Source organism: Rhinatrema bivittatum, chromosome 3 (assembly GCF_901001135.1).
Source record: "Rhinatrema bivittatum chromosome 3, aRhiBiv1.1, whole genome shotgun sequence".
NCBI classification, from domain to species: domain Eukaryota; kingdom Metazoa; phylum Chordata; class Amphibia; order Gymnophiona; family Rhinatrematidae; genus Rhinatrema; species Rhinatrema bivittatum.
Genome location: NC_042617.1, coordinates 103,559,919 through 103,576,948, shown reverse-complemented (window position 1 = coordinate 103,576,948; position 17,030 = coordinate 103,559,919). Strand labels below are relative to the sequence as shown.

At 39.2% G+C, this 17,030-nt stretch overlaps 1 protein-coding gene across 1 annotated transcript in view; it reads right to left on the bottom strand.

The window, feature by feature from the left end:
- LOC115086984 (serine palmitoyltransferase 3-like) overlaps positions 1–17,030 on the bottom strand; it is a 254,044-nt gene that overhangs the window by 24,770 nt on the left and 212,244 nt on the right. The window contains exon 10 of the mRNA XM_029593553.1: positions 932–1,067. Coding sequence (XP_029449413.1) covers positions 932–1,067 — 136 coding nt within the window. The remainder of the gene's footprint in view (positions 1–931; positions 1,068–17,030) is intronic.

Genomic DNA, 17,030 nt, shown 5'->3' with positions numbered 1-17,030 from the left:
ATCCAATCTTGTGCACAGAGTGCCATATGTATGATTATTTGCCTGTTTGTGAGATGTTGTATGTGGGCACCTGGTGGAAAGAGCTCCTGGCTCTCAGAGACCAAGGTCAATCTCTTAGAGGCCAGAGTGGTAGATATGGAGGAGCTGAGGCAGACAGAGAAGTATATAAAGAACTTCAGGGACATAGTAGAGTGGTCCCAACTTCAGTCTTGCAGCCTTTGTCCTGCTTTGGAAGAGCAAGTTTACCTAGCAGGAGACCATTACCTTGGTGTGTCAGGGTGTGATCCCATAGCTAGGGCCTGCCCTCCAGGTGATGCCTTATCCTCTCTCACCGAGGATGTCTCCATTGCTATATGCCCAGGAGGGAAAAATTAGGACGGTCATTACAGTGGATGATTTGATCATTAGAAACATAGATAGCTGGGTGGCTGGTGGGTGTGAGGATTGTTTGCTAACTTGCCTGTCTGGTGCAAAGGCAGTGGACCTCATGTGCCACCTAGGGATAAGATTTGAGAGAGTGCTGGGAAGGAGCCAACTGCTGTGGTGCATGTGGGTATCAATGACATAGGAAGGTGCAGGAGGGAGATTCTAGAGGCTAAATTTAGGTTCTTAGGTAGGGAACTGAAATCAGGAATCTCCAGAGTTGCATTCTCAGAAATACTCCCTGATCCACATGCAGGACCCAAGAGGCAGGCTGGATTCCATGCCCTGTTCTCATGGTTATAACCATGTTATTCTCTTTGCTGCATGTTTCACTGTGCTAGAACATGGTGGATATGAATGATGAACCTCACTCAGAGAAAGATGCAAAAAGGAAACACTAATCAATGCCCTTAAAAGACAGATCAGAATAAGTATGATCACCCTTTTGAAAGAGGCAAAAAAAAAAAAAAATATATATATATATATATGAGAGAGCAAGAACACCTACCCCACTTTACCAGGCATATAGAGCAGTAGGGGAACCACAGGAGAATCTTCATTGCCATATATGATGAACCCCATCTCATGCAGTCTTTGTCTGAAGTATTTTGTGTTTTCTGCCAGCTGCCTCACCCTTTGAAAACCTAAATGGAGAAAAAGGATCCAGTTAACGGAACAATAATTCAAGGACACTTCATGCTGTCCTATTTTTTTTTAGTTTTTAAACATGTATTTTCATAAGCCTGATATTTTGAGTACTCTTTAAATTTCAGCAGTTCCTAAGTTATTGTTAGGTCTTAGATTAATGAGAAAAGTAGCTTTTTAAAAACAAATGTTTTCCCCTTGCTATGTAAGATGCCTGTGCAGTCTGAAGCTGCTATGAATTGTATCCATGATCTTGCTTGGACTGCAATGTAGCTTGTCTCCTGTTTCCTCCAGTGCCCCGTCCATTTTTAGTAGAGGGAGGATGGCACAGATTTTGCCAAGTTGGAAGGTAAGCAGATGTGCCATACTGAACAAGTGCAATCAGAGGCTGAACAGATTTGCAGCTAATAAACAGCAAACTTCTGAAAATTGTATTAGGCTTATTAATTTGAGGGTACCCAAGACCTAATTCCTGTTAGAAACTGTTTAAATCAAAATGTTAGATTTTTATAAAAAAATGGAAATAATACATGCAGTTCAACCCAGGAAATGTATCTAGGCATCATTGTAGACAATACTTTGAAATCCACATCTCAATCGGCAGTCAAAAAAAGCAAACAAATGTTAAAAATTATTAGGAAAGACATAGCGAATAAAATGGAAAATGTCATATTTATTTATTTATTTATTTATTTATTTATTTAAAACTTTTATATACCGGCGTTAGTGGGGACATCACACCGGTTCACATATTAACAGCAGAGCAGAAAATTACATTATAACAGGGCAAAGGAACTTGGAAGGGGAGAACGAGAGAGAAGCATAGAAGGATAGAGAACAAGCCGCAGGGGCATTAAACAAGAAATTCAAACAAGAAATTACAACAGTTTACAGTATTAGTGGTATTATATACATGGGATTGTATACAGAATTAGTGGTATTATATACATCAGTGAATTAGGTTTTATATACATCAGTAATAGTTAGGAGCAAGATATGGGGGCATTTTAGTGACCAGGACTATTCAGGGTAGGCACGTTTGAATAGCCAGGTCTTCAATTTCTTCTTGAACTTGATAAGACAGGGTTCGAGGCGCAGGGCGAGGGGCATGGAATTCCAGAGGGAAGGGCCGGCTATAGAGAGGGCACGGTCACGGGCGAAGGAGAGGTGGGCTGTTTTTAGGGAGGGCACATGTAGTGTGCTACTATTGGAGGATCTGGTCGGGCGGGAGGGATGGTGAGGGGTGAAGGGGATATCTAGCCAGTTGGAGTTGTGTGAGTGAATAGATTTGTGTATGATGGTGAGGGCTTTTATAGTGGATACGGGAGAGGATGGGAAGCCAATGGAGATTTTTGAGAATCGGGGTGATGTGTTCGTATTTATGTGAGTTAGCGATTATTCTTGCTGTTGCATTTTGCAACATTTGCAGGGGTTTAATAGAGGCGTAGGGTAGGCCTAGGAGGAGAGCGTTGCAGTAGTCCAGTTTGGTAGAGATGGTGGCCTGGATCACTGTACGAAGGTCTTGGGGGTAAAGCAGGGGTTTGAGTTTTTTTAGGACGTTGAGTTTAAAAAAGCCTTCTTTAAGTATGGAGCTGATGTATTTCTTCATGTTTAGGTGTTGATCCAGGAGAACACCAAGATCCCTTACGAATGGTTGGGCGGTGGAGATGCTAATGTTGGGATCATTGGCAAACGGTAGGGGGAGGGTAGCGTGAGGGGAGATAAGTAGGATCTCAGTCTTGGTGGCTTTGAGAGCTAGGTGGAGGTTGGTGAGGAGAGAATTGATGGCATCAAGGCATTTCTCCCAGTGCTTTAGGGCATCGGAGATGGAGCTTTGGATGGGGATGATGATCTAGACGTCATCGGCATAAAGATAGAATTTAAGGTTGAGTTCAGAGAGGAGTTGACAGAGGGGTACAAGGTAAATGTTAAAGAGGGTGGAGGATAGGGAGGAGCCTTGAGGGACTCCCTGTTGCAGGGGGCGAGGGTTGGATATGGTTTCGCCGATTTTAACAGCGAAATTCCTGTTAGAGAGGTAGGACTTAAACCAGGCAAGGGCAAGGCCTGAGATGCCGATGCATTCTAGTCGGGAAATGAGATGATTGTGGTTGATGGTGTCAAAGGCCGCGGAGATATCAAGGAGAGCAAGGAGGTAGCTGCGGCCTTGGCCCAGACCCCAGAAGAGGTGGTCAGAGAGGGTGAGGAGGAGAGACTCTGTATTGAAATGCTTCCAGAAACCAAACTGGGAAGCATGGAGGATTGTGTGGTTTTCAATGTATTCCATGAGTTGCGTATTGACAACTCTTTCTATTAGCTTGGCAAAAAAAGGGAGGTTGGAGATTGGGCGGAAGTTGGGTGGATTCACAATCCACCCAACTTCAACCTGCAATTTTGGCGGATTCACAATCTGCCAAAATCACAATGGTTTACATATCATATCATCTTTGTATCACTCCATGGTGAAACCACACCTACAGTACTGTTTACAATTCTGGTTACTGCATCTAAAGAATTTATAGCTTAATTGGAAAACGTACAGTGAAGGGTGACCAAAATGATAGAGGATGGCATGACTTTCCTGAGGGAAGGTTAAAGAGATTAGGGTTGTTCAGTTTGGAGAAGAGATGGCTGAGGAGTGATATGACAGAGGTCATAAAATTATGAGTGGAGTAGAAAAAGTAAATGGAAATCAATTGTTTGCTCTTTCAAAAAATACAAAGACTTGGGGACACTCCATGAAATTAACCAGCACATTTATTTATTTAGACATTTTATATGCCTTTGTTGCATATCAAAATCACAATGGTTTACAAAATAACAGTCATAATTTTCTGACAGAATTAACAGAGTGAAATGCTCCAGTAGAAATTATTCTGCTAATATAAATAACAAAACATATAACATGTTACAGCTAATCCATCTTAGCAATCAGTACATTGTAATTCATGTTTCATTGCATGTGTTCTACTTGCTTCTAGTCCAGACAACTCATTATTCTTAGTATTGAAATTACCTCACTTTCTTCTCACAGTTAATTCTTCTTGTTTCAAATTGAACCCTTGTCCTCCTTGATATAGCTGTTCTCTTACACTCTGTTGATTTTAAGTAAGATTATATGCATTCTTAAACATCCATATTTTTAGCTCATATTTAAATCTCTTTCTACCTGGTATCAGATGTATCATCTCAGGTAGTGAATTCCAAAGCTTTGGATCCACTACAGTCTCTTACTTGGGTCAGGTGTGCTCTCTGTATTGTTGGTACAACTAGAAGTCCACTATTTTGGGACTTCTGGTTGTACCACTGAGGTGTGTGTAGTTGTAATTTCACACCTATCAGGCCAGAGTAACTGGAATGAATTATTTTGAATATTAGCGTTAATACTTTGTAATATATTTGAGATTGTACTGTTAGCCAGCGCAGTGAAATCAGAGTGGGTGTAATGTGATCAAATTTCTTAGCTCCTAATAAGAGTCTAGCTGAGGTGTTTTGTAATAACTGTAGGAGTTTTAAAAGACATGTGGGAAGGCCCAATAAGAGATTTACAGTAGTCTGAAAAAAGAAGAGTTTGCAGTACTGTACAAAAATCCTCAAAAGCTAATAAAGGTTTCAGCTGTTGTAGTATATGCAACTTGGCATAATCTATATTGACTAATTTATTGATGTGCTTTTTCATAGTAAGATTGTCTAACTGGATCCCTAAATCACATACCTGATTTGAGGGGGTATTTTGAAAAGTCCCCCAAGTCCAGAACCAGTGGTTTAACCATAGACGAATTTCTCCTTAGCCAAATTATAAGTCCTATTGTGGTTTAATGTTAGTTTAAGTTGAGACAGGACTTGCTGAATAGCTTTCATATAGTGTTGACACTGTATGTTCAAATGATTTGGAAAGTGGATTATAAAACTGTATGTCATCAGCATACAAGAAGAATGAAATCCCTAGACCCGCCAGTAATTTACACAGGGGAAGCATATATATAGAACAAGGATGCCGATAGGGATGAACTTGAGGGACTCTTGTATCTATATGGAAAGTTTCAGATATGCAGTTGCCCAGTTTAACTTGAAATGACCTATAAGATAGGAAGGAAGAGAATCATCTGAGTACACGTCCATCAATCCCAATGATCCACAGTATCAAAGGCTGCCCTTAAATCAATTAGCACAAGAAAATAAGATTCACCAGAATCAAATCCTCATAAAACATCATCCATTAAGGAGAGGAGTACAGTCTCTGTTGAATGATGTTTCCTAAATCCAAAGTGTTTTGGAAAAAGAATATCTTTGTCTTCCAAGTGGCTCACTAGTTGGGTTAGCACAACTTTTTCAAGTACCTTTGAGAGAAAAGACAAGTTGGAAATGGGCCGATAGTTATCCCAATCGTCAATTCTACCAGTTTTATTTTTTGGTATTGGCTTTATCACATCTTGCTTTAATCCAGATGGAACAAGTCCTTCAGAAAGTGAAAAATTGATTAAAGTAGTTATTTTAGGAGTAATAACATTGTGTACTTCTTTCAGTGAACTGGCTGGGATTGGGTCACGTGGATGAATAGCCGGTTTAATTTTGGAAATAATTTGACTGTCTTCAATATCGGTTACTCAAACATAGTCCATTTAGCCAGGCCATGGGAGTCCTCAGTGGCCCTTGTAAGAGAACGTAGGGAAATGATTTTTCAACCTTTTAATTTTATCTAAAATGGTTGTGGCATATTCATTACATGGGGCCTTCGAAAAGTTAAAAGTTTCTCAAAAAGGAAGATGATGGGTCTTTAATTAGATTTTTAACAACATCAAAGAGTAATTTGGAGTTAAATATTACTCCTTGGATCTGTTCAGCGTAGTAATCTTTTTTTGCTTTGTTGGTTAATGTCCAGTATTTAGTTAGAAGAGACCTATATTTTTCTAAGGGATTCTGAAGTATGACATTTCCGCCATTGTTTTTCCAGTTTTCTAAGGGTCTGTTTAGAACGTCTTAAATTATCATTGTACCATGGATTCTTCAGATTGGAAGCATCCTTTTCTTTGTTAATGGTTCTCATTAGTACAGGACTGAGGTTGTCAGCTATGCCATTGATAATCTGGTCCCGGGAATCAAAGGCAGAAGCAGCATTAGCTTGATTTAATTCAAGGAGCTTATTTTCCATTGATTCTGAAAGTATCTCCTTATCTATTTAAAACAAATTGGAGAAAATATTTTTTCACTCAATGCACAATTAAGCTCTGGAACTCATTGCTGGAGAATGTGGTAAAGGTAGTAGCATAGCTAGTTTTAAAAAAGATCTGGACAAGTTCTTGGAAGAAAAGTCCATAAATAATTAACCAGGCAGATTTGGGGAAAGCCATTACTTATCCCCTAGTGTTAGTAGCATGGGATCTATCTACTATTTGAGAACTTGTTAGGCACTTGTGACCTGGATTGGTCTTTGTTAGAAACAAGATATTGAGCTCGATGGACCCTCATTCTGACCCAGTATGGCAATTCTTATGTTCTTATTCAATAAAAAGTTTAAACGTAAAAAATGGTAAGAAAATGACAGCATGAGCCAACAATTCTGGAAAGAAAACTTCAAGGAATCTGCAGTTTTAGTTCCTCAATATGGATTATTGGTAGAGCAGTGAAATAAGGAGCCAGGTGAACTCCAGATGCTTGGGCCTAAGTTCTGCTCCCTCACTCATTCTTAAGATTAGCAATAATAGCATTTCACTTTAGGAACTTTCATGCAGTCGGTATTTCTGCAATGTGCTGCCAAAACGTTCACTCCCTAGTGACAGCTGAATGTATCTTTCTGATATATCAATTTATAAAAACATGATAGGATTCTATTTGATGGCAGATGCTAGGAAATTTCATTTTTCAAATTATTGCAGACATTTATAGCCATTAATATAGCAAAATAGATGGCTAGCTGCTTACATATGGGTAAATTCACCTAGAATACATATTATATATAATGTGTATGATTTATAGATAATCTTTAGCCATCTGGTAATCCTATTGGGCACAGGCTCAGTCAGCCATAGTCTCTACAGTGTATTAGTAAGGAATTCCTTTCTGATAACCATCTTTTATGCCTTAGTTTGGAGGAAACTGATTTGACTCCTGCAGTTTCTCAAAGTAATCTATGTTTAATCTTTTTCTTTTTGCCAATAGATATTCTTCATGTTTGGAATCTACAGGTTCCAGTACTTCTCAGCTAGATCCTTCACCAACTAAACTTTTTAAATGATCAGGGGTTTAACCCATCCAAATATCTTGCTGCCATAGTAAATTCTAGTCTTTCTGAAGGCTCTTTAGCTCCAGTGTTAAATCAAGCATTAGTTCATCCAATTTTTAAAGACTGTTTTTTGGATCCAAGAAGCCTCACCCATTACTGACCTATATCTAATTTGCCTTTTGTAGGAAAAATTATTGAGGAAGTAGTGAACGATCAATTGATGGATTTTGTCATCAAAATGAATTATTTTTCAGCCGTGTCAATCATATTTTTGTCGTAACTATAGCACTGAAGCTGCTTTGGTTGCTATGAGTAATGAAATTAGATTTCAGTTGGATGATGAGAAGGCTGTGCTCATTGTCTTGATTGACATAAGTGTGGCCTTTGACACGGGCGATCGTGCTTGATTAACAGACTCTTTTGAATTGGTATTTTAGGAACAGCTCTATAATGATTAAAATCCTCTCTTTAGTGATTGGACCTATCAAGTAGAATGGAATTGTATGGACTCTCAAAGGTTTTGGCTTGTGGGGTCCTGCAAGGCTCAATTTTGTTACCTCTGCTTTTTAATATTTGCCTCCTTTAGCCACTTTAATTCAAGATCAAGGCTTTAGACCTTATCTTTACACTGATCATATACAAATTATTGTTTATTTTGATTCAAAGAAAAATGTAGATTTATCGAAGTTTAATGCCTGTTTCCATTTGGTGGCCCTGTTGCTACTTCAGTAAAAACTAAAATAAACCCTGTTAGGTCAGAAGCCATTTGGGTCAACAGATATTCTAAATTTAAGCTTCTTCCATCTCTATGGCCAGAATGATAATCCCAGTCAAGATATAGTAATATCTATTTGTGTGAAATTGGATAATCAGTTTAATATGTTACGTCAGTTGTCTCGAGAACTTCAAATAAAATTTTGATCCTTTAATTTTATTCATTGTTTACAGCCTTATTTGGGCTTGCATAAATCTTCAGATTTTCTCTGAAGGAGTGGTAGAGATTGCAGAGCTGAGAAGTTGATGTAGATGACAGGCTAGATAGGCCCTATGTTTTTGGTTTTTTTTTTTGCTTTGGCATTTCTGTTTCTCTTTGATACTCATAGCTGGATCTATACTTTGAAATGCACTACTCAGCAGAGAAGACCAACAGGAACTGTCATCATGTGAATCAGTACAATTTAATAAGTGAAGAGAATTCATTAAGTGTGTGCTTTTGAAGGCGAATGGATATAGAGTTTTAAGTATTTAGGATTACAACAGAAGTACAAGGTGGGTGGACATTTAATCAACCAAGCTATTCCATGTTTATACTGCTATTTCATTTTCTAAGGAATTCTGGAATATATTTTTCACTTGACAGTTGTGGGATAGGATGTGTAGTTACAGGGAACAAACACTATTTTAATGCATTTTGCTTCCAGGCTATAAAGCAACAAAAAGACAAACATTTTGGAAGGGGGTGTAAATCTTCTATAGCTGTTGTATGTTTTAACTTGTGGTAGATGCTTACCTTAAAATCCTGCCCATTCCAGTCAAAAGCAGATGTATTCTAATCTGTAAGGGGATCTTGATTAACAACTTATTTTGCTATGGGATGCCTTATACAAACCCCTGCTCTCTCCCAAAGGCATCTGACTAGCCCCAGATGACTGCAATCAGGAAAAGTAAGAGGAGCTGTAATAGTTTTTTAGTGTACAAAAAGGATTCAGCTTTCTCACCAGCTACTTTGCTGCTTGCATCTTCACTCTTAAGCAAGATAAAGAAAGCATTGCCATGGCCCCCTCTCAAACCTTGATCCCCAGCTTATAAAGTAAAACTAGCGTCTCCTAAAATCTGTGCTGGCCAACAAAATCCCTCCCCTGTGGTTTTGGGGTTTTTTTTTGTTTTTTTTTAAACAACTTCTCTGTACTTGGGGAAGTGCAAAACGTAACCAGCAATGTCACATATTTCCAAGAAGGGCTCAGGTGACTATAGTTCAGTTTTACTTCGTTTACTAACAAAGCCCAAACAATACTTTAATTCAAAACCATCTGAAAGAACCCCTAGGAAGAGAGGAAAAAAACCCAAAAAACTAACAGGGTAAAAATGTGGCTTTTGGATAGCCCACACATGGCAGCCATGTGTCTTCCACAAGGCGTCTGCACAGCCCCTCTCTCTTGGAACACATTTCCTCAGGCTTGCAGGAGCTGACACTAGACAGTGACTTATCCTACAGCTCCTGCGGGAAACCCTCATGCCGCTGCGACATATCAACCAGAGGCCCAAACCCCCCCCCGAGTTTGACAACACAGTGTGAAAATACTTGGGTATACAACCTGTCATCTGTTACAGGTTTCACTGCTTGGTCTTTCAAACATTTTTATGGGGAAGAAATCTGTTGGGTTAGCTAAGGCCACAGATGCTTTTAACTGTCTTCCTCGAAGTGGCTAAAGCAAAACAGCTGTGTCAGTGCAAGAAAAAACAAACAGAAGTCAGAGCTCTACCACCCAGCTATCCAGTCACTAGTGAAAAAACATCAGCCTATGATATTCATAAAACAGACAAAAAAAAAAAAAATCAAATATTGACAGTGCAGAGCCAGTGAAAATACAGGAGAAAAGAAAATGACTCGAAGACTCAAGAGATGAAGGGAGTGTCGTTATTTATTTTATCTCCCTTCAGCTTGGATAGGATACTCTGCTTTACAGATCTGGCCATCTATTTTATTTTGAGAGAACCATAAGAGGACAGCATGAGATGGAAATGCTACAATACGATGAAGAGAAGGCACGTGAGAATGTATGCACAGTCATCAAATTGCATGAATTGTGCCTTGTTAGTCATTTGAAGAGGGATAACACACTGGCCAAACATTCCAAAAGTTAGAGAGACAATATAACCTACCCAGATACGATTACACATCATAAAGGCAACACCTCCATGGGGGAACATTTTTCAAGCCAGATCAGTGCATCACTGATCTTATGATCAGAATACTAAAAGGGGAATTCAAAACTATCTGGGAACGCATGACATTTCAAGTTAAAATGATCAAACACTTCAGTAGTAACAAAAAAAAAAAATTCACAGAGGCTTGGGGATTTTTAATTCACTCTCAGACATAATTCTGCTGCCTCTTTGTGATCTTATAACTGCTAACAAATCAACCCTCTACCCCCTTCCTCTTCACACTACCACTCTAAAGTACTATATGGTTCACTTGTATGTTTAGGAAACATTTTGTTTTGATCCAATGAAGACAGTGTTAGCTCCCAAAAGTTAGTTAATAAATGTTTTGTAAATCCACTAAAATGGTATCGCCGTATATTTGTTTACTGACCTTTCCTTTCCAGGAAGGAGACTTTTTTTTTTTTAATTCTTAAATTAACCTGCTTGCTGCTTCCCTTGAAACTCCAATCGAATATGCAAAAATAGGGACTCTGCTTTCATTATCCATTACCAGAAACTTCTTCTGTAGTTGGTCTCCCTCAGCTTTCTTAATCCTGCTCTCTATCCTCCCACATCATCCTTTTACAGCTTTGAAAACACTAGTACAACCTGTAATTTACGGTATATTTGACATCCTTTGTTGCCCATTTTACACTGACTTGATGAAGGGAGCATAACCTTTGAAAGCTAGCCACAAATACAGGGGGAATGCTATATTTACTAAAATGCAGTAGCCTGTGTTGCACAAATTAATGCGTATTGTTAGTAAATAGGCCCATACAGATTAATGGAGGCCTGTAGCTAAACATGTGCTAACATGCTTATTTTCCTTTAGCAAATGCTATTATTTAAATGCCTGCAGCAATGTACAGAAAAACCACAACAAAATACAATCCCAATAAAATCAACTCACCCCTGATTTAATGTATATTTCAGTAAAAATGGCCCAGAATAAGTTAGTCCATTAAAAAAGTTACCTACAACTTATCTGCTGACCTTTTATATATTTTAAAAAATGATGTGGCTTTGCTACTGGAAACCAAAGTCATTCATGTACCCACAGAATAGGTACAACATGGTAGTAAATAGTGCAAGCTTGTTCAGTACGGGCCCCACAGAGACCACCCCCCATGGTAGGAGTGTCATTTAGATTTAATGTCCGTGCAATCTGTGGCTTCCCTGGTGAGAATGACAACAGTAATGTCATCTTATTGTGATGGTCACAAGAACATACGAAATGCCATACTGGGTCAGGCTCCAGGTCCATCAAGCCTAGCATCCTGTCTCTAACAGTGACCAATCCTGGTCACAAGTGCCTGGCAGGATCCCAAAGAACAAATCCAGTCCTTCTTGCTCATAACCAGGGATAAGCGATGGCTTTCCTAAGCCTACGTGGCTAATAATGGGTTATGGATTTCTCCTCCAGATATTTGTCTAAACCCTTTTAAAACCCATTACTCTAACAACTTTCACTACATCATCTGGCAACAAATTCCAGTTTGTGTACTGATTGAAAAAAAGTGCTCTGATTTTGTTTAAATGTGGTACCTATTAGCTTCATGGAGTGTCCCCTAGTTCTAGTACTATTTGAAAGGGTAAATGAACGTTTATCTGTTCCATCCTACTCAAGACTTCATAGACCTCTATCAGATCTCCTCCCAGCTGTCTTTACCAAGCTGAAGAATCCTAACCTCTTTAGCCTTTCTATCCCCTTTATCATTTTGAATGCCCTTCTTGGTAGCTTTTCGTTCTGCTATAATTTTTTTAAGATGGAGGGACCAGACACCCACACAGTACTTTCCTATTACCACCAAACATTCTATTTGCTTTGACCACCGCTGCACACTGAGCTGAGAGTTTCAAAGTATTGTCCTCAATGATTCCAAGATCTTTTTCCTGGGTAGGGAAGCTTAACATCGAACCAAGCATCTACCTATAGTTTGGATTATTCTTCCCTATATGCGTCACTTGTACTTGTCCATATTAAATTTCATCTGCTATTTAGATACCCCCCCAAGTCTTACAAGGTCCTCTTGCAGTTCCTCACAATCTGATTGTGATCTAATGACTTTGAATAATTGTGCGTCATCTGTGAATATGGTCACCTCATTCATCATTCCCCTTTCCAGATAATTTGTAAATATTAAAAAGCACTGGTCCCAGAACAGACACCTTGGGTACTCTGCTATTTTACTATTTCCACGAAGAGGACTAACTATTCAGCCCCACTGTCTGTTATCCTTTAGAATATTACTCAGCAGGATAAACGTTCCACTGACTATGCTTGCTAATGTAGCTGGATAATAGAGATGTGAATCGTTTTTGAACGATTAAAATTATCGTCAGATAATTTTAAAATCGTCCAAAATCGTTAGAGTGCACGATACAATACAAATGCCCCCCGATTTATCGTCAGGGGCATTTGTATTGTATCGTTAAATAGGGCGCGGGAAAACCGGCACACCAAAAAAAACCCTAAAACCCACCCCAAACCTTTAAAACAAATCCCCCACCCTCCCGAACCCCCCCAAAATGTTTTAAATTGCCTGGGGTCCAGTGGGGGGGTCCCGACGCGATCTCCCTCTCTCTGGCCACGACTGCGTTGAGAGAAATGGCGCCGGTGGCCCTTTGCCCTTATGTGACAGGGCAAAGGTAGCGCCGGCGCCATTTTAAAGATTGGCAATACGGCCCGCGCGCAGGAGGTCGCTCACGGACCCCCGCTGGACTTTTGGCAAGTCTTGTGGGGGTCAGGAGGCCCCCCCCCAAGCTGGCCAAAAGTCCGCGGGGGTCCGGGGGCGATCTGCACGCGTGACGTCGGGAACCAGGAACCAAAATGGCACCGGCGCTACCTTTGCCCTGTCACATGATAAGGGCAAAGGGCCACCGGCACCATTTCTCTCAACGCAGTCGTGGCCAGAGAGAGAGAGATCGCGTCGGGACCCCCCCCCACTGGACCCCAGGCAATTTAAAACATTTTGGGGGGGTTTGGGAGGGTGGGGGATTTGTTCTAAAGGTTCGGGGTGGTTTTTAGGGTTTTTTTGGTGTGCCGGTTTTCCCACGCTCCCCCGATTTACAATTTTTAACGATTTTTAAAAAAATAAAACATGACGATAAGATTTCCCTCCCCCCCCAGCCAAAATCGATTGTTAAGACGATCGATCACACCCCTACTGGATAACATAAACCTAACAGGCTATGTTTGAATATAACCAGTTAGGTTTTAAAGTTATCTGGCCTTATATGGCCAGATAATCTGCCACTCAATCAGATATCTTCAAAAATATCCAATTAAGTGTCATTGTTAATTTTTTATTTATTTATTTATTTATTATTTTTAGAGAGCGCCTTTCAAGGCCTGTCCCCCAATTCCCTCCCCTGTCTCCCAAGATCTCATATATGGCCCTGCCAGGCCACGAACCCCCCCACCTCCCCTTCTGATATTACATTTTAAAAAATAAAATTTGCAGGTCAGTGGCTCCTGTCCCACCCCACATCCCCTTGGTTCTTTTTATTTTTATTTTTTTAAACAAATGTTGGCTCACTCCTAACTCATCTCTTGCATCCACAAAGTCCTGTAAACCCTGCTGCTTCCCCACAGACAAAGAAAGCCCCAGCCAGGAGAGAGGAATTCACCCACCCGCTCCTGGTGCTTCCAGCGCATCTCTGATAGGAAAAGTGTTGGAAGTATAAGCTACCTTTCAGTTTAGAGCAGATCAAAAGTTATCTGCATAACTTAGCCAGCTACAATTGAAAATTGGTTAAGTGAGCCGGATAACCTAGGGCCACTTCAGAACAGCCACTTCAGAACATCTAATGACTTATCCGGCTATAATTTAGCTGAATATGTGGCGCAATATTTAAAAAGTTGCCATTAGATGGATAACTTGAGTTATCTGGCTGAATGACTGAGTATGGACTTCTGGGTTGTATACCATCCAGACCTGGAACACTAAGCTTGATCAGGCTTTTGAGTTGCTCCGCTTTGTTATTGTAAACATAGATCTTGTCAAACTGCCCCTTGGTATCATTCTGGCTTAAATACCATGAAAAAGCAGATTAGTCATGAGAGAATATGGTGCAAGAGAAAGTTCCCAGAGGATGAGTCTAAGCTAAAAATTTATATTAAGCATTACTTATTAGCAGTTCAGCAAGCTAAGAAAGATTATAAAACTATACTTGCCAAAACAGGAAATAGACCCACACAGTTGTTTAGGCTTGTATCTCACTCCAATAAATTAACTGCAGACACTCCCGTTCTTTCCATACAAAAATTATTAGGTCTGAATTCTCTTTTAGATCTTCTTTAATTAGTCCCACTCAGTTTCTTGACTTATTTTCCAAGCTATCCAAGGATATTATACCAATCAGTAATTCTGCTTCATTCAACAAAGCTACTCCAGCTGGGTCTACGTATTCTTAAGCAAATTAATTATTCTCCTATTGACCCACTGCCTTTTGTTTATGTATAAAATCCTGTACTAAGCTTACTCTCTCATCTCCCTGATGATATAAACTCTAGTTTTGATCTTGGTACTCTCCTTCAATCTCCCATTGTTAGACCTGTGCTAAAGAAGCATTCTCTTGACCCCAATTTTCCTGATATCTATTGCCCAATCTCCAACTTGCCTTCTCTCTTGAAGGTCATTCAGTCTCAGTTCTGTGGTTTCTTAGAGAGTACACTAGTTCTACATCCTAAACAATCTGGGTATCAGAAAGGCCATAGCACTGAGAATATGCTTACTGCCTTGATCAAAGACATTAGTCTTCATCTTGACAAAGGGAAAATAGTCCTGTTAGTGTGCTTCGTTATGAGCTCAGCGTTTGATACTGCAGATCATCAGTTCTTGCTCAATCACATTTTTGACATAGGAATCTGGGAACAAGCACTACTTTGGATTACGTCTTTCCCTGAAGCAAGATCTTACTCTGTCTCATGGAACTCTACGCAGTCTGCCTCTATTCCTCTCTGTTAGGATGGATCCTTGAGGAGCACCACTTTTCCCAGCTTATTCAATCTATATTTAGCTACACTTGCTACTTTGATTCAAAGTAAAGGATTTTCAAGCTATTTCTATGCGGATAATATTCAGATCATAGCTAGTTTTGATTCTGAGTCTTCATTTTTCTTATTGGCTTTCAACAATTTGACCAAAATTGCTGATAGGTTAAATCGGAAGCAATGTGGTTTAACCAGGAAACATACTTCTAGACTGCTTCCTTTGCCTCTCTCAAGGCAGGAAATTCTATTCAGGTTAAAGATGCTATTATAACTTTAGGGATTAGAATTGATCCTTCATTAAATTTTGCTAATCATATTCATACCTTTTGCAAAGTAATTTCTTTCTGAGATTTATTCAAAGACTTGGGCCATGCTGATTTAAAATCATTAGTTTGTCCTTTAATTTTAACATGCCTAGATTACTTTAATGCTATTTTTCATGGCTTCAAAACCATACAGATTAGAAAACGTCAGACTATCCAAAACATAGCAGCAAAGTTAATCTTTGGTAAGTGAAGATTTGACCATTTTACACCCATCCCCACTTCGAGATCTACAATGGCTCCCCATTTCCTTCTGCTTTCTGTTTAAAATAGGGTGTCTAATTTTTAAGGCCTTGTGCTGGGATACCCCATCGTATCTTTCCTGCCTGATTGTTCTCCATTGCCCATGGAGATCCTTGTGCTCTTCCCAGCAACAGCTCCTAGTTCTTCCCTTCCCAAGGAAGATTAGGTTAGAAAGAACTAAAGGAGCTGATTTCTCGTATTTAACCCCAAGCCTCTGGAATGCTTTTCCATTGGCTTTACTCTTAGAGAAAGATTATTTAAAATTTAGGAAGGCTTTGAAGACTGTTTCTGCAAGCTTTCCAATCAGATTAAGTTATTAATCTATTTCCTGCTTTGCATTTTCCATGCAATATATATACATACACACACACACACACCTGTGCCTTCAGGGCATTCAAGAACTAAAGGAATTGATGTTAATGAAGGGTTGACACTTGAAGCTTGCAAATATTCAGAGACATCGCTGTCAGTGTGGATACAAAACACCAAGGCAATTCAGTCTTGCATTGGACCATCGATTTATTTAAGGACTGTGGTTTTTTTGTTTAATATACATTATTCTATAATAAAATGATTTGGTGGTTTTAGCTTTAAATGAGTATATAAAACATTTGTATAATAAAAGATTTTGTCTAGTATGATAATGTTTTGGGCTTTAATTTGTTTAAGTAACTAAGTTGAACACTCTTGTATAAATGTAGCATGGGATCTACTTAGTTTTTGGGTACTTGTAGCCTGGATTGGCCACTGTTGGAAACAGGATGCTGGACTTGATGGACCCTTGGTCTGACCCAGTATGGCAATTTGTTCTTTATATATATATATATATATATATATATATATATATATATATATATATATATATATATATATATATACACACATATACATACACACACACACATACATACATATATACATACACACACACATATATATACATACACATACATATATACATACACACACACATATATACATACACATACATATATACATATACACACACACTTTTGCCTCATTTTGATTTCTGCACAGAGTTCAACAGCAGGAGGAAAGGTTATGCTCATGATATCTGAATTATCCTGTCATTTGTGATCAACGGTCTGTAATATTTCATACTCAAGGATTTTGAGGTACTTCTGCAGCTGTATTGGGTGTACAGGTCTTGCAAGTTCCACCTTTCATTTTACTTTTTTACTATATTCAGCTGGATACCTTCATTAAGATTCATTCTAGTACAGCAACT